The 25601-nt window shown below is 41.0% G+C and overlaps 1 protein-coding gene across 1 annotated transcript; it reads right to left on the reverse strand.

Moving 5' to 3' along the window:
* Positions 1–1024: 1024 nt before the first annotated feature.
* LOC119400748 (kelch-like protein diablo) lies at positions 1025–25533 on the reverse strand. Its single transcript, XM_037667720.2, has 9 exons — positions 24859–25533; positions 22647–22919; positions 15199–15357; positions 12540–12750; positions 10520–10703; positions 8607–8750; positions 6005–6138; positions 2465–2673; positions 1025–1964 (listed from the first exon to the last, which is right to left on the reverse strand). Exons 1-9 carry the CDS (start codon positions 25135–25137, stop codon positions 1773–1775), a joined length of 1785 nt encoding a protein of 594 aa, XP_037523648.1. The 5' UTR covers positions 25138–25533; the 3' UTR covers positions 1025–1772.
* Positions 25534–25601: the final 68 nt, after the last annotated feature.

Below are 25601 nucleotides of genomic sequence, written 5' to 3' on the forward strand. Positions count from 1 at the left end.
AAGTCAGTGGACAAATGTTTTTTTTTTTGGTATTAAGAAAATGTTCTTTCTAGTGTTTGTACCATGCACTGCAGTAGTTCCCTTTACTTTGTGAGGTAAAGGTACAGATGCTGCAATTTTTATTATAGACCTTTGTTTTTTTGTTCAACTGTGTTCCAGATGGTACATCCAGCACTATTGCCACTTGCTTGTCTTTCTGAATTGTTATTGAGGCTGTGCTACTGGTTTTAGAGCATAAAAGTATTCTTGATCATCTCTGGAACTGCAGATGCAGTTAATGTTGTAAAAATGCATAATTATGCATGTTGCATGTGTGGCAGACCTCGTATTCAGACGGGGGAGAAATGCTCGGGGGAGACGGGGGGATTGCGGATCACGTGACCGCGACGTCACGGATTAGCGAGTGGGCATGACTCCCCCCGCGCCTCCTCGGGGGAGACTGAGACCTTTTCCCCGAAAGGACAAACGATCTTCCGGAGGTGGGGGATATGGCGGAATTTCGGGCTCTTGTTTGGCCACATTGTTGCACTTGCTCCTGCAGAGAGCGGGAGCGGGTGTACAGTCGTCAGCAGCTCGTCAAACTGGTGGTGCAAGCCATCAGAGTGGTCTAGTAACACTGGTCTCCCCCTCCGTTCGCCTCGTCCGTGTGAGTGGGGGGCATTTGTGGAGACTTCTCCTCGCGAGCTGACGTCACTAGGCTCCTCCTTTATCCCCTGAGCATTTTTGCCTTGTCTGAATACCCCTTAAAGGGTTAAAGTGCATTTGAGAGGATAGAAAAAAAGCGGTTAAACCTGAAATTTATACAAAGTCATTTACCTCCAACTACTCTTTTCAGTGATGAGAGATCATGAATTTCACCGTTAAATGTTCTCCGATTTCATGCTGATGCTTTGGTCACAAAAATTCAACACTGATGTGCTGTAATGGCAAACCAGTACATGCATTTTTCAATCACTTCATTTGACATTGTCTTCCCTCATAAGGCAATGTCCAAAACGGTCAACACTGAAAGCAATTCTCTTCAGCAGATCTTTATTGTTTATGAAACAGAAGGTAAATCAAGTGGCTTAGTGTGTACAGAACTAGCTCCCCAACATGCCAAATACTACACAGCTAGTGGTGCACTACCTGTACTGGAGAAAAAAGTATACCAAAATTGAGACTGTGGTTGTCACAGTATGAATAGTACATTTGGTTGTGCATAGTGGGGAAGCTTAAAAACATTTCCATACACTCTAAGAACATTCATACACGTCATACACAGCTTTTGAACCCTCACTTCACAGGCACTAACAGCATTGATGTAGTGAGTATTTAAAGCTGCTTGTCAATAATTGCGCAGGCCTAGCCATCTGTGGCAAACAAAGTGCAATCTCTTTAAAACTGCAATAACATTGCTCTCTGAGAGCTACAGCTGGACAAGATACTCAATTGATTTGTAGTCTCAAATGTACACTTTAGAAATATACAGTAGTAAGAAGCTTGTGCAGATATGGTACAAAATTTTTTTTAGCAACTCAAGAAAGTAAGCATTAATGCCTGTCAGTACCTATGAATCTGGGCTGAAAACATGAACACGAAGTTGTAAACAGCAGAACTGGCCAGTCAATATATTTAGCTGAGCCTTTTAGCCAACTTCCATTACTCGCACACAATTTAAAATCACCAAGGTCTTCGTATGTATGAAGATTGGAACCTTTCAACCTATTCAATGTCTCTGAATTCATGGGCCCACACAAAGGTTGTGAGCAGCTCCAAGAGTTGGCTTGTTTTCACCAGTAGTGTGCCTCATGCTGTGGAAGTCTTACAACACCGACTCCACCTCCAAGACGCCGGTAGTTCATACTTCCACACAGTTTCCACTGGTTCTGTTCAGGGTCGTACACTTCAATTGTCTTCAGGTATGTGGTGCCATCGAATCCACCCACAGCATAAAGAAGTCCATTCACTACTGCAAGTCCAACCTGCAAAAGTAGCACAATCTATGGTGTAAACACTATGATTTCTATGGCTTCTACAGTGCCTAAACAATACCAGTGGTGTAATCTACAAAGAACGAAGTGAACACCTTACATCAAGAGTAAAAAGCAGGCCACAAGGTTATCTGATAAAAAAAAATCTATCTGGCCCAAAAAACACGTAAACACATCTCTCCCTGCCACTCCCAAAAATGTTTTGGCTGGATGATTTTTAAGCAAATTTCCTGCTAAACTATCAAAACTGGAGTCATTATTGCGATACAATAAAGCATGCTCATTTTAGCAATGCTAGGGTTGTTCTTGCTACAAGTTCACTATACCACTGCAGCAGCAAGCTCAAAAAACTTGACAGGGCTCCCTTATCGTTACGTCGCCTATCATTCAGGTCGTGGCAGCCATAGATGGTGCATAAGCTAGCAGACACAAACCCAACACACTGTGACATATAGACAAGCTAACCTCAACCAGCATTTGAAGTTACTGACCCCAGAGCGCCGTGAAGTCATGGCCACTATTGGCTGCCACTGGTTCAACTGTGGATTGTAGCGTTCTGCGCTACTAAGCTCTGTAGTGTCATCACGACCACCAACAGCATAGATCATGTTGCTGTATACAGCCGAGCCCAGATGCTTGCGTCTAGTGCCCATTGATGCCACCGAACTCCAGCGGTTGGTTCGTGGGTCATATCGCTCCACTGAAAAAACAAGAAACAAAGGGGTGAACGGGAGGGGGAGGCAAAATCCAAAACTGAGAAATGCAATCAAACGTTACTGGCTTTCCACCATCACGACAATAACATACATTGAATAGCCAAAACGCCCCGTTTAACCCTTTGACATGCTTTGTACACAATTGTGTACATCACTTGTTTTTGCTAGCTGTGTCGACTAGGGGCTACGACAGATCAACATACATTGATCTTTGGGTGAATTAAACCTCCTGCCTAATAAACCTGTCTTTATTTAACTTCATTTCGCAGTGTACTGTTACATATGATCACTTTACTGAAGGCACTACCATGTTCGACGAGCCACGTCAAAATTATAATTTTTCTTTGCTCAAGATGAACAACATCGAAAGCAAACTTGAACTACATTTTTAGCCTGAGATTTGATTCTATTTATGAAAAAAAACAGCATGAATGACTTCAGGATAAATAGATAATTAATTACAATTTAATTAGGATTAATTAGTTACAAAACACATAAATCAAAGTATTATGAAATTAATTTTGTTGCAACAGAGTGTAGAGTGCCTTGAAATAATGTTTTGTCAATTTCACAAATTTGCAGACAGTTCTTCATAGGTGGCGTCTAAAATGGTTAAAATCCAGGTTGACCAGCTCCCAGCTCTCACACAAAATTGCTACTAAAAAGTAAATTTTCACAAAATTTCCACTGATGCCAGTATGTGCTCTTAATTTACCCTAATAAATGTTACAGCGCCATATTGCCAGCACCACGATGATGCATGTTCAGTGCACATGATATGCATGTCTCATGGTGCAGAGCTTTTCAGTAGACTTTGCTGGTGAATGTGGCTAGGACATCAGTTCTTTTTAAACTGTGAGTAGCTAACCACATTGATAGGCATTGCTGATGAACAAATGACAGCTGTGTCTGGTTCAGAAAGGGAAATTGTGTTCGAAAATAAATACAACCAAAAGTACTTTTATAAAAGTCTTGTTCAGAAAGAGAAATTGTGTTTTAAAATAAATACAACCGCAAGTCCTTTTAAATAAATACAACCAAAGGTCTTAGTGTTGCCCCTTTTTACCAGTGCCTTCAAAGACTCTGCATGTATATGCTCGGAAGCGTTCCCACTGACCTATTGAGGTTTCTCAGCCGTCACATATTCATGGGGGGGATTTTTCATCATTCTTTTTATTCTTAGCAAAGGTTAGCAGCTCCTTCCTCCAACAGCTTAACACCATGAAGTGAACTAGTATTTAATTTCATCAGTTCCTGCATAATTCTAGAAGTAGTAACCAGTGGCTAGTGAAATGAATGAAGGAAGGGAAATGAATTGAGGGAACCATTTTTTTTTTCTAGACACAACTACAGTTAAGGAAATCATAGTGTGTTAGTATGTCTAGAGCATATTGTCCCCACTTGAAACATTATACGTATGGTCTGCCTTCAGTGGTGGTCCATCCAGTTTAGGATTTGGAGCAGAACAAAGGCTGTTTTGAAGCAGAAGGAACTGTGTTTTGAAGCAGGGTTGCAGCCGAAAAAAACATGTTTCAGAGTAGGTTTGGAGCAGCACATGTCTAAATTTTTGGAGAATATTCTTTTTAGTGTGCATACAGGAAATGCAGCTGCGATGTAACAAGGAGACAGAGAACAGAGAGCAGCCATTCATCAGGCTTTTAACACGAAAGAATGTCACATGCTGGCTTCACTGCACTGTACAAGATATGAGTTGAATGAAGTGAAGGATTAGTGACAAGGTGACCATGGCACATACGGTTTCTGCGAATGACGGGTGTCATAAGGCCATTCTAAACAGAAAAAATTATTCTAACCAGAAAACCAGCAGACTACCAATTAAAAAAAAGAAAGAAGAAAAGCTCGTTGCAAATGAGAACATTTTCTTTGCAACTGCCTGCGTAGACAGTGCATATTATCATTGCCACAACTGACTGTGGCTGATCCTCCATCGTACTCAATTATTATTAGTCACACGAGCACTGAGTGACGCACTTCCTTCTCTCCCAAGCACTTCGGGTCGAGAACTTCCGGTTTTCCGAATATCCAGAAAACTGTTCTTTTCGTCCTGAGTATGTGTTAGCAAAGCGCACTTTTGAAGATGAAACAACACCAACTAGCCCACCTTATAGCTCTCCTCAATCCAGAAAGAGTCTTGTAAAAAATAAAACTGGTACAAAATCGATGGTTCTGGTTCAAGTTCACAGTTATATGGAATACATACGATATCGAACCACAAGTTTACTTAAGGGGCAATTAACAGTTGGAATAATTAATGAAAAATAATTGAGTGAGTTCATTTACAGAGCAGACTGTTTTCTTGTGAGCAGCTGCGATTGTTGCGACACCTGGCGGAGCAGACCTCAACCATGCGCTTCTTTCTATGTGGCCAATGAGATCCACTTTGGTAGCGCGACGAAACGCAAAGGTCATCCAAGGAATACACCAGGGTACACAAACGCCGACATGCGAGTGCCACTACCAGACACCTAAGTCAAGGATTAGAGCTGCCTCCAATTTTTAACTATAAGGCGCACGAATAATCGGAAAATGCATACGCCTAGCGTCGGAGCAACTGCATGCATTAGCATTGAATGCTGACCCTGTATCGCGACCCCAAGCAGGCGCTATGAGAATGCTTCACCGCAATACATTTTCTCTACAGCTATGAAGCATATCTGAGATTGACTGAGATGGAGATATGATGCCGGCTGTGAAAGGAAATGTAACTAAGTAACAAAAAATTATTTCGGCCGACGCCTGAGATCGGTCAACAAAATTGTCCAGCATACGGCCCCTGCGCCAGTCGCCTTGGAACATTCAAAGCGGGCCTGTGGCCTGACTGAAACGCTCTTACTATAGAAGCGTGCCGGCCTGTTTACTTTTACTGCGCCCTCTCCGAACTGGGCCATAAAACAGGAGATGTGCCCAGCAGTGTCGGTCGTTGGGGTGTGTGCGTGTTTCTGGTGAAAGGAGGAGAGCCCGGCGGACAACAGAAAACAGCAGTGGCCAGCGAACCTTTCAAGCTGTGTGGACCTCCCCTTTTCTTTGGTGTGTCATATAAATATGTTTGTGTTGTTTTAATCACCACTTTTTGTTTTACTGTAGTTTTTTTTTTCGAAATTGGGTTGAGGCAGTTTATCGGGAGATTTATAACCGCGATCGTACAATTGGAAAGACAAGTCAGAAAGCGGGAGTCTCCCGGGCAAATTGGGAGAGTTGGCAGGTATGACACGGTATGCAATGACATTAATGCGGAGCACAGATACTATTTTTCACTTACAATAATAGATATAAAGCAGCGGTGCAGTATCTCACCTGTGTTGAGTGGAGATGTGCCATCTGAGCCACCCATGGCATAAAGATAACTTCCTAACACTGCCACAGCCACCCCAAGCCTTTTGGTGCTCATAGGTGCCACTTTTGCCCATCGATTTGTCTGTGGGTCATACCTGCAATCAAACTGCAGTGTCTTCACAGCACACCTTGCCATCATGTATACTGATGACACAAAGACGAACAAAGGCAGTAGTGCTAGCAATACACCAAAACAGACTGCCTTGAAGATGCAATTCCATAAGGACGTCACAAAAATGTGAAAGCCTCTACTGCACCATGCAATTCTTACTCCCATGTACCACTCCCCTCTACAATGCCTTTGGGCCTTGAGGGTACTAATAAATGAATGAATGAATGAATCAATAAATCAATAAATAAATAAATAAATAAATAAATAAATAAATAAATAAATAAATAAATAAATAAATACTTATGCAAATCTTGATGATCATGATATGGTTTTAACCTTTTGAATATACAGTCAAACAGACACAGAAGAAGAAGAAGAAAAAGAAAGATCTCTTCTGTGCACTAGCTGCTGCATGCATGGATTATGCCAGTGCAATGTGGACAAGTGGGCAGGAATGGTTCTGCCAACTTCCAACTTTCGTATGTTCTGTGCAGCCATGGAAAGTAGTTAGACAAAGGTTGTCCGATTAGAGCAGCTCCTTCTAAAAAAATCTGCCCAGGTGGCATACATAGTACTTCTCTAATGGAATTTGCCAACAGTAGTATGCGTGTCCAATTTAAGTGGACTAACATCAGCACTTAGCTCTCATTTCATTTAGAGAATGCATTACCACAGCATATGACAAGAAAATCTTTTGCTAAGTTGACCATTTTGGCATGGAAAGGGTCAGATTGTATTAATTAATGGTCCATGAAGAGCTGATGAAAATCAAACATTCAGGTTGCCTAGCTAGGTTCTCCACAATTTCAGTAATCAAAGGGTTAACAGGCCTTAAAGGGGCCCTGCAACACTTTTCCAAGTAGCCATGGAATGGCTTCACTAAAGGAGCTTATTGCCTCACGAAGTGACCGCAGCAAAAGTTTTTAGAATCCGTCTAGTACGAGTGGAGTTACAAAGAATTGTCGCACGCTGTAATTGCTTTCTCTCTTCTCTCGCCCAGACGAAAGCGCTGGAAGCTAAGCAGGGAGGGATGGCACAGGGGAAGAAGGTATGTCACGTGCACCTCGTGACCTTGAGCACTTTTTCTTTTTTTTCTTCGAACGTGCAATGTATCGTGTGCGCGGGCAAGTGGTGGCTTTCCGCGGCGGCCGCAGTAACTACCGAGGGCGTCATGTTCAAATCAGCCAATGGCTTGGAACTTGAGCTAATGACGTAGTGATTTTGAGTAAATAGCATCAATTGTCGAGAGAAGAGGAAGTAATCTTTAGCTGACTAAAAATTCATTGTAAATCCCAGGCTGTGTGCTGCGCTATAATGTTTGGCTCGCATGTTCTCGGGAGCCTCGACTACCGATCAGCAGCATTTTCTGACCATGCTGAAAAAGTGTTGCAGGGCCCCTTTAATAATAATTGTTGGGCTTTTACACCCCAAAACCACTATATGATTATGAGAGACGCTGTAGTGGGGGCGCTCCAGAAATTGTGACCACCTGGGGTTCATGTGCACCTAAATCAAAGTACACAGGTGTTCTTTGCATTTCGCTCCCATCGAAATGCGGCCGCCGTGGCCGAGAATCGATCCTGTGCCCTCGAGCTTAGCACTGCAGCGTCTTACGTGCTAAGCTACCACGGCGGTTGGTTAATGGGCCTTAATCACTCAAGAAATAAGATGTCTATGAGCTATAACTGGCTACTTCCTCACTGCCAGTTTTTATTACTCATTTTCATGTTTACAACAAGCTTTTTTCTCAACCTGCCTTGTAAATTAGAAACTAGCAATATTCAAGCACTTACCAATAACATACGGGTACAGTTAACATAAAGGCCCAACAACATGGTACACAAACTGGTGGCAGGAAAAGTCGCACCAAATTGTAATTAAACAAGAATCCCAATTTAGAAAAATTAATTAACAATATGCTACCAATAGCTATAAATTGTCACCATATGAAACTTAACTTGCACAGTATCTAAAAAAAAAAAAAGAGTACTAAGTTACAACAAACACTAATTTGTTCTTGCCAGTTTGCATTGTAAGCCATCAAAACATGCCTAATGTGTCTTATAATTCATTCAAGCTGATTAGGCAAGTCGCTACTCATCTCCTGAGAGCAATAGTGGGTTGATATGTATATCAGTCATATACATCTGAATGTGTAAGTCATCACCTTCAAAATAAAAGCGGCACGTTCTTGTTTCCTAACATGTTGCTTTGCTGACATGTATCTCTATGTATCTACCATCCCAGCTACTAGCACACTACCCTACTCATCTGATAAATGAACGCAAACAGGCTCAACTCATTAAATACAACTTACATGCATGAAAGTTACTTGAAGCAACAAACAAATACGAATGAAAATATTCCACAGCAAACTATTGTCACAGACTTGTGGCACTCGTCAATCATGTAGCAATGCATCACTTGAACAGGCATAAGTAGCACACACACCTTTCAACGAAATTTAGACATGACACACCATCTTGACCTCCCACAGCATATAAGTAACCATCAAGTACAGCCACTCCAACACTTGTACGGCAGGAGCTTGTCGGGGCAACATCACTTGACCACTGATTTGTTTGGGGATCATACCTACAACAAAGATGAAATGATGCATTGGCAGGATACAAGTAGAGCTCACAATGTAAATAACAGTGCTAACGACTAAACATGATTGTTATTCGTATCCCCCCCCCCCCAAAAAAAAGAAAAACTGACTAAACCACAGAAACATCAAACTAGAAAGTGTGTACAACAGCAGTAAAGCTCGGAGCAGTGAGCAGCAATTAAGTAGTGATTTCACTGAACGGGCATAAGCCCAATACAGTCAAACCTTGCTTTAATTTGAATTTCAGATTTCCTTTCCCTTCAATTGATCACTCAAAGTGTACTCAAAGCTGTGTTGTCATGCCCTTGTGAAAAAAATGTTTGCTATGCATTCTACATTACCAAATCAAGCTTCTGTAACAACATAGTGTGCAATCTGACACTCCTACACAACCTGGCCTTGGAGACATAATACCAGCAGGGTGGTATCGTCCTACAACACCACCACCAGCCAAAGCAATAATTACATTTTCTCATCTTTCCTTTAGCCAGAGGCACTACTTAGTAATAGTCTCCAGAAATTTTACCAATAGCATGTTTAAAAGTGCACAGGGACCTTCCAGTAATAGGTAGAGTGAAAAGTTGGAAGCTTTGGTTAGTTGACCGTAATAAATAAATGCTGCACATGCTAAAAAATTATATGGTTATGAGGTATGCATGCCACAGTAAATGGGGAACTCCAGATTAATGTGCACATAAATCTAAGAATTACACAGGCATTTTGCCCCTATCATTGATAGTAGCTCATGGCGCAGCATACAAATGGCTCTTTGGAAGCAACGTATAGAGTAGAAAGAGCACTATTTCTCCTGTGAGCCTTTTTTCCAAAAAGCTGTTTGTGTGCCAAGGTATGGTTTCTAGAAAATTGAAGGAAAGAACAGGCAATCTTCTAAATAAAACTCTATGTTTACCCACTGTGAGCCATTGATCCTTCTGTAATGCTTTCACTCAGCCAGTTTTACATGGAGGTAGACAATGAAAGAGTCCTACTTCTGGTTTTCTGTTCTGACTGGTTAATGCAACTGGCAGGTTTCACTAAACTGCATGGAGTTGCAAGACTGAGCATAGGTATGTCACTAGCATTTTTTTAGATACATCTTCTGTATGCCTAATATTTCTTCAAAGGCATATTCAATTACTTCCGAACGCTGATTTTTAAAAATTTTTGTTTGCTTTTCATGTATATTTTTTTTGTCGTGCTATTGCTGGTCTTACTAGTTGACCTGAAAGTCCCGACAGACACACCTAATCATGAGACCTCTACACACTATACTGCTCCAAGTAGACTGGAATTCACTAAAAATATTCTGAAAATATGAAGCTACTAAATTAAACAAATTGGCATGCTGCTCTGATTATCAATAACTCCATTGTTTGTGTGCGTGTTCTGATTCACTATCACAACTCAGAAAAGAATTCATCACAACTTTCTGATGTTATAGGCCTTGCATAACGATTACTTTGTCAGCACAAGCTGCAGTAAAAAAAACATTATTGCTAGGTCAATGCCAATGCTGACCCATTTCTGCATTACGTAACACTGCTTGGAGAAAGCCAAGCACTTTTTCCTTTTAATACGCAGGGAGAACATAGAACTGTTGACAATTTTCAGCCCATTTGTTTCATATGCATGCAATTTGCCAATGCTACCAATTATGAATTTCAATGAGGTGCAGTAACAATAAGCACTACAATGGATTTTTTTGTTTTACCCATTATGAGTCACCATGAAAAGCAATAATACAAATTCTAACCGTTCAATGCTGTTAAGATATGACTGGCCATCATGACCGCCAACAGCATAAAGAAGGTCGTTCAACACTGCAACACCAACACCACACCGACGTTTGCTCATGGGGGCCACCATTCGCCACTCGTTAGCCTGAGGATCGTAGCGTTCCACACTAGCAATAGCATCACCACTGCACCATCCACCCACTGAAAGAGAAAAAAAAAAGATACTGTGAATGAGCTAGAATGACTTACTAAGTACAAAAAAAGCATACAACACTTAATTTTTTTTTACCAACCTGATTTTTCTGTACAACTAGCTGCTTTTAAACTTAATTTTGCATGAACTCATTTGCAAAACAGTTACAATTATATCAGATCAGAAAAAATTTGAGCAGTGTTGTTGAAAAACGTAAGTTTTTTTGCTACACGGTAATAAAAACAAAACCACTTAACTGTGCACCTATGAAAGAACACCCTGGTGTGCCGCTCACTAGTTATAATAGCAGTGTACTGGCTGAACAACAAAGGTACCATGAGAATCTATGCATTTGTGATACTGACACCACTGTTGTCACAACCACTAACTGCTCCTCTGAAGTGACTTGGTCGTGCATTTAGGTTGTCAACAGTGCAGCATGGATGTGTGAAAAACAAATAGTACTGTCAATAATGCTCAGAAAACACACAGTGTTAATCATCTTACAAGGCAGAGATGAAGAAACTGATTATGACAGGTGGACTAAGACAAAACAGGTGACAGACTGTCGCACAGTAATTACAGAAAAAAAAAAGAAAAAACTCCCACGACTTAGCAAGCGTGGACTCATGCAGGTGCAATTTTGCACAGTGATAAGACACTGAATGGAGATGTCAGCACTGACTTCCTCATATGGCTCATGGTTTATTTATCACAGTTCAAGTTCACATATACCACAATGATATGAAGTCAGCACTGTCCATAAACCAGTGACAGACAGAATTTTTTATCATCCAGTGGCTTCTAACAGCCTAGTGATCTACACAACAGCACACCATATCAGAGAAACAAACTTATTCAAAGTTTTAGTCAAAGCGAAATATCAACAAAATATTCACAGCTTTAATTAAAGTGAAATAATAGCATTGCGCCCATTCTGTGTACTTCCCTTTTTTTTGTCAGTGTTTTTTTACACGCAAGCGTGTTCATGAAATGTCACTGCAGTGGGTCTTTAAGCTTTGTGTTTTTAAGTCCACAGTGGTGACATTACAGTTTACTAACCTGTTTACAAGCAGGGACAGTGTAAAGAGAACAAGGTATGCTAACAGTGAAGATTTGTCTTGAAATGAAAATAAGTGTACATTTGCTTTTTTCAAGGGCAAAAGCTTTGAGAGTCATGTTAGGTGACCATAAACACACTGTTTCACATCAAGAATTCTTCTTTAGAATGTTGACCTTTAATGCCTCAGAGAGTCTGTGACTGATCTTTTTGTACCTGAGTCCCCAGGAACATGGCTTTGTGCCTTACTGTATACACATGCTACAGTTCTCGAAAGTGGCAGATAAGGCAAGCATATCAAACAATGCCTTGAACATGCCCTGTGTTTGCCAGAACTGTCAAAAGGACAGCAAGAGAATCATTTTGCCTACTCCCCTTTTCACCTGTGAGGTGCACCACCCTAAATGAGAACGAGGCGATTGCATCTCTGAAGAAATCAGGGGCTTATTTGTATTGTGCAACTATGCTGTCAGTAATAGGAAAGGGCGAAAGAAGCATTCTCATTTTCTGAAGACATGCTCGTAGAGTACGCTGGCAAGCAAAAACCAACTGCTGTGGTGCAAGCCAACTTCAGCATAGTCATGATGGCCTGCAGGCTTTTGGAGGTGGGACATAAATGTAACACTGGCCATGAAGAATAATGTGGTACACCTAACCAACAAAGCATTAAGCAAAGCAGCCAAGGTTAGCCAAGTGAAAAAGCAATGCCTTTAACAACAAGAACACTAAAAAATAACAAAAAAGGAACATTAAAAAAAGCATACACACATAAAACTTTATTTACCTGCAAACAGGACTTCACCTCTACGCACAGGCTTTCTCGGCCTTGTGCGTGGGCCCTGCATGAGTGGCCTTTCCTGGGGCAGCAACAGGTAATTCTTGGCTTCGTCAACCAAGTCTCGACACACTTCATCACTCTTAATGAGAAGATCTGAACCGACTGTGCCCACGAGAAACTTTGGGCTCAGCAAAGGAAGTCGAACGTGCTGAAGAACCTGCAAGGATTTGTACAGCCTTGTAAAGTTCAGTGCCACTACTCAACAGGTTGCATCAAGGCCTAGACAACACAGTAATTTTCATTGTTTTTTTTTTAAATTCTATTAACCATAATAGAATATACCTCAGGGTTTTGAGAGCATTACAAATACAAAGAAATGCATAAAAAAAGGCCTTGTGCTTACCAAAGTTTTGTTTTTACTGTAAATTCTCAACAAGATGCATCTTTTGGTTTATGTTGTGCAATAATACACTTGGTATCTCTGCTTACATGGTTCGTCAAAAAAAGAAAAAGAAGAAAAAAAAAACATAAGTGCCTTTGCCACTGGAAAACAAGCTTCTGCAGAATGATGGACTTGTTTGGCTGAATGTCAGCAATTAAAATCCACCTGAATCAAGTAAACAATGACATCAAGTGTTTTACATAATGCAGGCCATAAATACAACCTTGTTGTAAAATGACAAAGTTCTTTGAGCAAAGATACAGGTCACTGTGCACTGCTAAATATCATGCCCAGTGTAGAGGAATGCCTCCACCAGACATACTACTTGGAAACCGACCTGCTGTAGGTATAAAGCCAAATGCTTTTGAGTGTCACACATAGGCCTGCTGGCTTAATTTTTACAATTTTTTCATCTTTTTTTACTTATCAAGACAGCACTAAAGATGCATTCGTGCTGACAAGTAACATAGTTGTCGTGAATTACCGGGACTGCTGACCAAAGGTAACTCAAAAATACAGATGTTCACATTGGCAAAAATTATGTGAGAGGTGCCACCTCAAATGGGTGCTGTTAGTGCTCTTATGCTTGCTTATTGTGAAAGATTTTGCATTTCTATGTTATTTAACAGTGTGAAAGAAAACACAGGACATCAACAGTTTGCTTGCATCTTATTACATAACTCATGGAGGCAAAAACTTCTGCCATTCATATCAACCAGCTACCCTCGAATTTGTTTACTGCTGCACATAAGCTTGCCTCGCTTCTTTTTATTTTTTATTATTGGGCTCTCATCACATATTTTGAATTTAGTGCACTGTTCTGAAACATAGCACATTGACATCACCACTGACTACTCACTCATGTGTCTTTACTCACAGAAAGTCATATACTACAAGGCGCTAACATATTCCAACACTGGCAACTGGTTCAGTAGTTTTGTGACTCAATGTGCAGAACTATAAAACTGAGAAGGAAAGCACTGCACAAAAGAGTTGCTCTTCAACCAAAGTGGCCATTTGCAACCATTATCTTTTTTACCAAGTTAGACACGCAACCTCCACAGCTCCCTGGAATGAATGTCCCTAACGTAGCAAACACACAGAACCTATTCATGAGTCAATGTCAAGTTCACGAATGTTCAACAAACCATATCTTTTGTTCAAATGGATTTAGAACATCCATTCTTTTTCTACTGCATACAGTTCTTATCCCAGATTATTGTGATATGCTGATTTACTTTTAACTTTTTCAGTTTAGGAAAAATCTAGCTCCCAAAAAGGCACATGAAATGTTTTTTATATTTTAGAAACTATGCATTTTACTATAAAGCAATTGAATATTTGAAATCAGCATGCAAATATACATAAGCTCAGCAAGTTTTTTAAATCAAAATTGATCTAGAATTTAAAAAGAAGTTGTAAAGCAAAGTGTCCCTTAAATTTCCTTAAGCACCAAAGGCCATTTTAGTTTGCTTTTCAATATCTACTATTACTGAGCAATCAAGATTAATTAGCAAATGATTATTGGTGCTTTCAGCACATGGTTAGTGAGGAGGTAACAGCTTTTTGCATTATGAAATGCCTTCTTACTGACCCAAAAAGAACACTGAATGCAATGAGTGAATAAATCTCACTGCTGAATTAGACTTCAAGAAACCCCACATTTCTTTCATAACAAGGAACAACTTCAGCACAAAGAAAATTGTGATTGAAGGAGCCTAAGAATTGTCCACTGATAAACAGGGCCATTTACACTGGATTCCATGCAATGCTGCTACCTTAGAAGCCATGCACAGCTGCTGGCTTGAGCAAAGGATGACACCATGCTCCAACAAAGTAGCATTGTTAGTTCTTTTGAGGGAAGGCACAGCACTAGAGAGGTTCTGTTTAATTACAAAATTCGATCACACTAAGTTCCAAACTAAGTTTGCTCCTCTGTGAAGTTCAGTAATATTTTTTACAGCAGTGGCTAACTGCACACTGCCAATTATAGTAAATAATAGATATTCACGGGAGCTGGCACCATTAAGGTGACATCCATTATATCCTATGTTTACATTATTATTTACTGAAGCTTTGATCCTGGTGAAAGTAAAGCTTTAAGCAGCTTGTATTACCACTTTAGCTTGACTTAGCATCTTTGTGTCTTTTTAAATTCAATTTCTTGTCTAGTTAAATACATCTGCAGATTGAAGAATGACAAATGAATGCTATCAGCCTAACCTGTCCCAAGTTCTGTCTCCTTTCTGTAACATTGTATTTCACCCAAGACATGACCGCTGAGAAAACCTGCTCTTCACTCCGGACGTTGAGTTCATCACTTGATATTATGTCCACCAACTGGTTGACTGGTAAAAGAAGAAATTCCTCACTTTCCATCACCTGCAATCAAAAAAACAAGGCACTGGTTGTAGCAAGGTATTACACTTGCAGCAAGATATTACAACACCAAACTAGCAGTAAGCATGGAAAATAGAATGAAAGTCTCAAGGCAGTAGAAGTATGGCTCTTTTTCACTTGCTTTTTCATTCTTTACACCGAAGGTTCTAACATTTATCTCTAAACAACTCAAGGCCCATCAGTTAAGGGCACCAACCACTCTCACAAGTACACTGGCATAGCAAGGGGGTGGTTTGGGGAGTTCAGCCCCCCTCATTTCCCAAAGTTTGTACATTTTGAATGAGCATATATGCCCACGCATATAAACACACAAACAATCATAAAGGGGGAGTCAGACCCTGCCCCCCCCCCCCCCCCCCTCCCAGAAAAAAATTTCTGGCTACACCACTGGTACAGTGGATTCTGAATAAACGAAACTTGCTTAAATCGAAATATCAGATAAATGGAACAAGGTTAGTAACTTCACTTGGCTACTTGTAAGCACAATGTTTGTTTAACAGACATGACTCAACTAAAACACATCTATGTGAACTGCAGAAACTGAAAATGAGCTACCATATGCTTTATGGGCTGTTATAATGCATACAAACATGAAAAATCTAACGACCATGTAAAAGAGCAATGCAGACAGTCAAGTAGATCGAACCCATCAAACAGTTATGGTGCTGCGGAGACAACGATTACTATGTGGCGATCACACTGTATAGTTTTCACATTACGTGCTCGTGATGGCACAAGTCAATAGGCAAGAGTACAATAGCTACCGAGACGGATGCCATGAAACATGTGAAGCATGGTATTTTTTGTATTCTGAAGTCCTTGCAGAGATAATGAATGACTAAGAAGGAAATGAATGCTGCCAAGAACGGCATATTTTTGAAGGGCCACAATGTGAATGTACAAATCCCAACGCATACAAATGGCAAATGTGCAGCTCCTTTCGATAGATTTTCCTACCAGTTGTCTCATGTTGAGAGAATGCAGCAAAGGTTGCATCTAAAACAGGCACCAATGGCTTAAAGACTAACTGCAGTGGAATAGCAATTCCGCTAAATTTGTTTTGAGTGAGTGGCATATACCACTGAAACAAAGTGGACAAACCCACGAGGCTGATAAGATTTCCTGCTAGCAGCCTTTAAAGGGGCCCTGAAACACTTTTACAAGTAGCCATCGAGTGGCTTCACTAAAGGAACTTATTGCCTCACGAATCGAACGCCGCAAATTTAGAATCTGTTCAGTACGAGTGGAGTTACAAAGATTTGTCGCACGCTGTAATTGCTTTCTCTCTTCTCTCGTCCCGACGAAAGCGCTGGAAGCTAAGTAGGGGGGGATTGCACGGGGGAAGAAGGCACGTAACCCGCCTCCTGACCTTGAGCACATTTTCTTTTTTTCTGAGCGATCGCGCGCACGAGTGGCGGCCTCTTGCGGTGGCCGCAGTAACTACCGAGCGCACCATGTTAAAATCGGCCAATGGCGTGGAACCTGCCTGGTACGCCGTAAGCATAATTTTTTGTCGAGAGAAGAGGAAGCATTTTTTAGCTGACTTTGCGAATTTATTGTAAATCCCAGGCCGCGTGCTGCGCTATAATATTTGGCTCGCGTGTTCTCGGGAGCCTCGACTACCGATCGGCAGCGTTTTCTGACCATGCTGAAAAAGTGTTGCAGGGCCCCTTTAAGCAGCACCTAAGCAGATGACACATGCCTCTAATGGCTGTCGTCATGACACACCTCCCAGCCCACTGCCTCCGAGATGTTTCAGTGCACCATGGACAACCATGGGCGCCAACTCGTCTTGCAGGTTATGCTAGAAAACCAAATGTTTTAGGTCGTGCATCAACCCCGGTGAATGGCAATAGATATGGCCTTTTCAGTTTAAGTATTAAAAAAAGGCCATTTTTACAAGTTTTTCGAGGCATTTCCGCTCCTATTTCAAGCATAAAACAGTGCAGAGGCTCCTCTACACCTACCCTACGTGGAACTGGGCTTTTTATTGGTCTAAAATTTTGTTGCAGTTGGCCTTTCAGTGCAAACAAAGATATGGAGCATAGCATAACGTCTATTAGTACTCCGTAATAAGTAGTAGACAGTAATAAGACAATAGAAGTAATAAGACACTTTGGGCTCGATAAAATAGTTCTTGATGTTTTGTCATTTCTTTAAACAAGGCTTTCGATAAACAGAACAATTTCTCTTCTCCACTAGAATTTCAATTACACACATTTTACTGAATACAAATGAACACCTAGGATGAGCATATATGCTTATCCTAGGTGTTCTACAAAATTTTTTTGTTACAACACTCTTTTTGCCGCAGGTGGAACTGGCAGACTTGATCACTTTAGGTAGCACGCGAGAGTTTATTGGTCAGCTGCCAGCTCGTAAAAATGATCACATGCTATGTGATGCCCTCTGGCAAAAAGAGTGTTCCACACTTGCTGCCTTAATTGTGAATGGCGGTGGCTAACACTCCACATTACATGCACAGAAATACCCAATAAATTGGACCAGGGAACACTGTGCCCGCTGTCTTTCTTGTGTCATTTTGTTGTGCTAAAGTTAATATGGTAGAGCACTGGATGAGTAATTCGAAGGCTGCAGGTTCAGGCCCCACTGACAGCAAGGGTGTTTTTTCGTCCATTTTAATTCATTTCCATTAATCTCATAATTACCACAGCACAGTTACAAATAACAAATAATGTCCCCTATGCTTTCCTTGGCTTAACTGTCAGTCAGATTCATTAGGTTGTTTCCAACAAAAGAAATGAGCATCTCAAAAGTTCCCCTGCCTTTGTTCACACAGGACAGTACGCAATATGCACAAGTTTACAATGCTTTTTGCATGTTTTTAGAACTTCTTATGAGAGTTTACCAAACACTGTGCTTAATGAAAGGCTGTTTTTATCATCTCAAAGCTACACCTGTGTTAGGAGAGATTCCATAAAGAAAAGCTGATGTAATCTTAGCCACCAGGAGTTTATAAATGTACAGTCAGCATCAAAAGTTTAGAGACCATGAGGCACCGAATATTCCTGCTGCTTCAGCAGGCAGCCTTGAATTTAGATTTCCGGCCTGTTCGAAAATGCGCTAACAACATATACTGTGCTATTTGACCTAATACTGTAACAAACTGCAGGGAAATTCAAAGGTTTCCGAGACCTAGTGGTCTCGTAAACTTTTGACGCCGACTGTCCATTAAAATCAATTACACGTGTGTTCTTGCACTACTATACAAGTTGAATGTGGTATCTGCAGCCTGTAACGAAAGCTAAGGCCTCATTTTCATCAGCAGAACACCGCAGCCACTTAGCCACAGCAGCTAAGGGGACACTAGATATACAGTGTGCCCCAGCTAACACTAGCCAGAGTTTAAAAATATGCTGACACGAGTCATGTGTATGTTGCATGTTGCTGTTGCATGTTGCTTACTATTGCATGGAGCATCTTTTGTGTTCTGCTCAATTGCTTAATTAGGCATGTTTAATTAACTAACTTTTGAAGCAATGAAGCTGGGCGAAAAATTCATGTGAAAAAACTGTACATCAGTTTGCAAAATGCCAGGTTAGACAGTTTCTAACTTAATATCTGCTAGGTATTTGTGTTTTTCTGCTTACTACAGATGCCCATGAAATACAAAAATATAGCATGTGGCATGCCCACTTGCGCGCATATGTGCGCCGTGATTGCAGTGCTCCCTTATGTTCCCTAAACAGTGCTCCCTAACCCTTTTAAACGCCACCTATGAAGAAATGTCTGTATATGCATCAAATCAATACAACATTATTTCAAGGCACTTAATACTCTATTGCAACAAAAATAATGTCATAATACGTTGACTTATGTGTGCTATAGTAATTAAATTCAATTCAATAATAATTAAATATCTATTTATTGTGAAGTCATTCATGCTCCATTTTTGCATTAATTGAATGAAATTATATGACAGAAATATAGTGCAAATTAGTTTTCGGGTATGTCCATTTGGAGCAAAGAAAAATTATACTTTTGACGTGGCTTGTGGGAAGGGGCATGCTGAACAGTGTAGCGCCTTTAGCAAACTGATCATATACAACAGTACACTGCAAAATGAAGTTAAATGAAGACAAATTTATTATGCGGGAGGTTCATTTCATCCAAAGCTCAATGTATCTTGCTCTCTCTTAGCCCCTAGTCATTACAAATGGCAAAAACAAGTGGTGTACACAATTGTGTACATAGCGTGTCAAAGGGCTAAACGTGATTGCAGAGCTCCCTAACCAAGCCTGTTTATGCTTATGCTCTCAGTGATGCAAGAATAGCAATCAACTGTAACTGAATTTATCACAATACGTTTCACTGAGGCCACAAGGAGCCTTTGACCTAGCTTCATTATATTGGCTTAGCTGATAATAGAGAGGGATAAGCAGGAAGGTACTGAACTTGGCTGGTTTGTGCAAAATGAAGTGGAACAAACAGCACAACAACAGTATGCAACAACAGATATAGCGCTGGCTGATAACCATTCTCTATTGCATTTTCACCCGCAATATGCAGAAAAGACCAGCTGTGCAGAAAAACAAAAAACACCATTCTAGAGCAAGTCATAGCTGACCGCAGGCTACCGCACATTTGATAGGCTGCATAACTCACTGATGCAAAGAGAATGCCTGCATGGAAAGTACTCGGCACATGGCTTTTTCCTTGGGAAGCTTTTTTCCGAGTGTACACAAAAGGTGAAGATAGAGAGGGTGTTGTTTCTGCATGCCAAGAAAAAGTGCAGCAGCTCACAAGCTATTTTATTCTGGCATGCACAAACGGCAGAATAAAATAGCTCCCAGCTCCAGTAAGCATATCTCCATGTCAGGGCCCAGTGCACAATTAAGCATTCTTGACTGTTCTTAAATTAAATTAAAAAAAAAGGATACTAACAGCACCCATTATGAATCAGGATAGCAACAAATCTAGCATCTTCTGTTCCTCTTCTATACATGAAAAATTGTCTATGTTTACAATGATGTTGTCTGCATCTCTTAATTGCTTTCTTTTACCAATATTCAAAGCATCTCTTTATTTTTTACACTGCCCAGGCTTTGAATTCCAGTGCTTCTGGGATGTAGATGTTCTTTAAAACTTCAACTGAATTAATGATACTGCATTACAATGTGCTGAGCTATTTCTTCAATTTTTCTACAGCTGACACAGGTCTCATTTCGCTTCAAATATTTGCACTTGTGTATGTTTTCATTCTCGGGTAGCCAGCTTGCACATTAACAGCAAGGCACTGCTCTGCGTCCCTTTAGAAATTTTCTCTGCTGATTCTTGTTTCCTGTGTTTGTGAAACATCATGGACTTTCTTCATTTCATTCTTTGAATCCAAGTTACCGTCTCTGTTTTTCAAGCAAGGTAGAAGTTCAGGGGAAGATGGAGGCACAAATTATGAGAAATCGTTTACCAGGAAATGTTGCTCGAACGATTTCTCGTGCATCTCCGTTTCTGCCACTTCTTCTTTAATGACTGCAGGCTGAATATTTTTACTTCAAATTACTTTGTATGCAGTGAAACCTCGGTGATACGATCACAGCTCATATGAATTTCTGGGTGATACGAATTTTTCATTGGTCCCGACCAAGGCCCATTGGCCTCAATGGTATGGAGTACGGTTGCTGCGAACAGATTTTCACCCAGCGACGTTTGATACGAACGTTCGCTACCACCCAGGTTCAAAGAGGTGCTGTCCGTGCTGTCGCGGAAGACGCGCCAAGCATGTGCGAGCGCGGGAACGCAAACGTGGGCACGCGCGCCACACCGCCAAATCGTCAGAATCACGGTGCAAGAAAAACACTTCTCTTACGGTCAGAATAAACTTCCAGAGACGTGTCACGGCCTCCGAGTGTCGTGGGTCACAACGCACCTAGTACATTAATTAAATGCGCGCGTACGGGCAGTATATTTATGAGTGGTGGAGTGCTGGTATGATTGCCGACATCTAAAAACTGACAATCATTCAGGGTTCTTCCTGACGTTGCCGCAGCCCTGACAAACAATAAATTAAAATGTACGCCAGCTTTCTTTTGTCGCATGCTAATTTTCCATGCTTTCTGGTGATACGAATTTCGGATGATACGAATATTTTTGGTGGTCCCGTGAGATTCGTATCACCAAGGTTTCACTGTATAGCTGTCTGCTTTCTTGACCTCTTGCTTCATTTCGTGCCTAAGCAAGAGTTAGAGAAATTAATTTTGATTTGTGTGCCTCCGACTTCAAAAGAGGGCAGACCATGTCACCCTGCAATGCTTCATTCTCTGTTTCATATATATTTTTTTTCATGGCACAGAATTGTGTTGCCACCTAGCTGCCACATCCTACATGACAGAAGAATGCACTAATAGGGAATGACCAAGAACATGTTTCACATGAGCTGTTCATCTGGGCCCTGACGCTGCAAATTTTAAAATTCTATTCTTTTTTCAAGCATTGCAGCTTTAAGCATGGCATGGGTATGCTTTCAGCAAAAATGTAATGAAACAATGATTGCATTGAAGTATGATGGTATCAACCAATAACATGATTGTTATTACTGACTAATGGCTGATGGCAGTTTATGCAAGTACTGATGTAGCCACCAGCTGTCTCTTCTCTACCATATAGCTCTGGCATGCTCCAGAACGGTGTTTCAACAGCCTGTACAATGCGATGTACAGCATACATATTGTCGCAACATCAAAAGAGAGGGCGTAATGCACATAGCAAGAGTAACAGCAACAGGTTGGTCTTTTTAATACAGCACGCTAGCGACTTTCCCTCCTTTGCCTTTGTGGCTTCTTTAAAGAGTTCTTGCGTAGCCTTTGTCTAACAGTATGCACGTGGCAATATAAAGCTGAAATTCATGTTATGTCTCTTTAAATAAATTCATTGTGTTCTTCCTACCTGTGTTACAACATAGTTTATATCTCCAAAGTCAAGAAGGGAGCCGACAGATGGATACACGGAGTGCGATAGGTTGAACGAACCGGAGATAGTTTGTTCAACCCATCCCACAACACAGATTATATGTCATTACATATGCAAAGAGCACCAATATAAACTTAAAAGTTAGCATCTGCTAATGATTCAGCACATGTAACTGTTCTCAGTTAATAAATAACTGAGAAAACCTAATTGACACTTAATAAATAAGTTTCAATTAGATTTTCATAACACAAGTGTCCCGCAGATCAGGTGCTAAGTCACACTCCGATTAAAGTGCATGTATGATAAGGGCAGAGTGCTCACAAGCAAAGAAGTCATAAGCATACCTCTTGAAAGTTGTGTTGCGTAAACTTGTCCGCTATACGCAGAAGCTCACGACATGAATGTGTGTCAGCGAATGCACGGATGCCAAGGCAATTGGTCGGGTCCAGTTGCCTTTTGAGAAACTCGCAGCAGACATCTTGAATCTCTGCCATTTGCAAGAGGCAGGCCGCTGGCAGCAGCATCTGCACGTTGCCTTCCTCCACCACTATGTGTGATGTGTAAGCAAAGTCCATAAGCAGCTCCATTGCGTGCTCATCTATATCTCGTATTGTCACCTAGATGAAGTGAATAAGCATAAATAATGAAGCAGTCACTCAATGCAGCAAAGTTAAACAAATAAAAATCATAACTTTAGCTTCTATTTTGGACAACAGGGTAAAAAAAAAAATGTTACAGGAATTCAACCATGACTATGCTACCTCAAATATTCACCTGGACCCCAACAGCACTGCTGTCAAAGCAACTTGAAGGAATGGCGAAATATTAAAGTGTAGAATAAATAAGCATTAACCGTATCCACTTCTAAACATAAAACATACATACAACCTAGCAACAAAAGTATTGCATTTAGTCGGGCTGATTTAGAAGGGGCAAAATTTGTGGGACCTGCATTGCATGCCGTACAGTATTTGTGTTCCCTCAAACGACACAAGCTCTTGGATTCAAGACAAAGAATGGTACATGTGCATCTGATATACTCCTGTGCCTACCTATGGTTACAGTACAGTCAAAATTGTGAAAGATGTTGTAAACGGTTGGGGCCAAGCAATGCCATAAATATAATATGGCAAATTACATTCAGCGACATGTTTATGTAAACATATTCATTTCCTGAACACTGTTTGACTCTTTGGTGGTCATTCTGAATTATGACCTGCAATAATATATATTTCCTTGCCAATATGGCAAATATAATTCTAGCACCACTGAAATGTGATGGATTTTGCTAGTTGGTGACTTTCCGAAGTGCTTGGGTAACAACGGAAACGCAATGCTTGAAGCGAAGTAATACACAAGAAGGATACATGTTGGCGGCACACTGGTGTGATTTATTGTGAATGGTGCATTTCAAGCTGAACAAGAGAGGGTAGAAGAAAAACGAAATCAAATTCACAGGATTGCCGTCAGTCTGCATGCGTACTCAACTTTCCAAAGACAAATTCTTTGTTACAAAAAACTATTGACCTCACAATTTTAGCATTTCATTGAAATTCATTGTTTGCTCTGTTGAATGAAACAGGGTGCAAATTTTAGACACGACTGAACACAGCAGACAAGGCCGGTGAACAGCTGCACTCTCTGTCCATGTCTACTGTGTTCAGTCGTGTCATAAATTTGCTCCCAGTTTCATTCAGCACTGCACAATATCAACTAAAACTGAGTCGCCCCAATTACTTGCTTTATGTTATTCTAAGTTATCTTTTTTTGTGTACTCACTTATGTAACAAAATGTCAAAGCATTGCTGCGTGTTTCGTTATAGGTATTTTTTAAAGAAAATGCAATGTATAGCCCTTTCACAGAAAGACAATCTATAATCAATGGTCAATCCATCAGTCCCACATGTGTAAAGTGCACTAAACCAGCCTCTCCAGCAGTTGCCTGGGCAAATTCACTTGAGTAGACTGCACGTGTCAGAACAGCTTAACAGACACCAAGCATTATCTTCTGCAGTGTTTGCTATGCTGACAGCGTTCTGTTTGCAAAAGGTCAAATTGTAAACATGACAATGCACACAAGCACCGTGAATTATTTCAAACGAAACATTCTTGAGGGTAAAGAAATACAAGCAGCTACAACGGTCAAGTAATGTGATATCTTCTCTCTTCCATAGTCACACTCTTCTGAACGTGAAACTTCGAAAGGGCAGCTTGGTTCAGCAGTTAAGGTGTTTCGAGCAACATATGGTTGTGAACGTCTTCTCGCGCTTATGTGGCATGCCGTTTTTTTCATAAACAGCGTTTGGATCCCCCAATATTTTGATCCCATATTGAACATTTCCAAGCGGTGCGCGATTGATGTCGACAGCGCTTCATGCAGCAGCGCTCAATCTGCATCGCATTGTTTCAAGCACGGTTGAAGTACATGTGAAACAGGGATACAGGTCTTTGAATGTCGCATTCTTTTGAGAGCACTGCAAATAAAGCCGCCTTTCGTGTAGTTTAGCAAATAAACTATACATTCATTCCATAGGTAAACGAAACAGCAAGCCTTACCTCAGTCTGCCGACTTTCTGCCAATTCCCCGGTGAACATTGCGTGAAAATATGGGCTGCATGCCGACAGCACTATTCGGTGAGCGAATATCTTCCTGTTTCCCACAAGCAAAACGACGTCGCAAAGCTCTCGATGTAGCCGAAGCAGATTGATGGCTTCAAGCGTGTGCCTAGAATGCTTTTCAGAAGTATACTCCAGCCTCGCGGGCGACGTTGAACTGTCCAGATCCGTGTGCAGTATTTCGCCCATGGTGCTTCGAAAGCAACGAATATCGTTCATATTCCTCAGGTCTTACATCGCACAGCGCACCCCTCCCTAGCCCTCTTGGCGCTCATTCGGTGACTTGAACACACGACATCAAATAAAACCACGTCATATGTAGTTACTGCACCCGAAAGGCTGTCCTTAGAGTGAATAAAATTACGGTAGCCTCGCTAGGACGGTGGCCAAACAAGAGTAATAGGTCAACGCCTCACAATTCCGGTGCTCCGAACAGCGGACTGACACTTGACACAAAAACTGTACGTCCACACCTTAACAGAAAGAAGACGCGGGAGAGAAATCAAATAAATTTGAACTTCGTTTGTCGACAAAATAGCCGCCGCGACATTTCTCACGTTAAGTTAAACTACACGCACAGATCAGCAGCACATCATCACTGACGACGAAACGAAAAACTAGAAAAACTACAAAACCTGTAATGCACAGGTTGCCAATCGCTCCAGTTCGTACGCTCGTACGTA

The sequence above is a fragment of the Rhipicephalus sanguineus genome, chromosome 1, assembly GCF_013339695.2.
Source record: "Rhipicephalus sanguineus isolate Rsan-2018 chromosome 1, BIME_Rsan_1.4, whole genome shotgun sequence".
NCBI classification, from domain to species: Eukaryota; Metazoa; Arthropoda; class Arachnida; order Ixodida; family Ixodidae; genus Rhipicephalus; species Rhipicephalus sanguineus.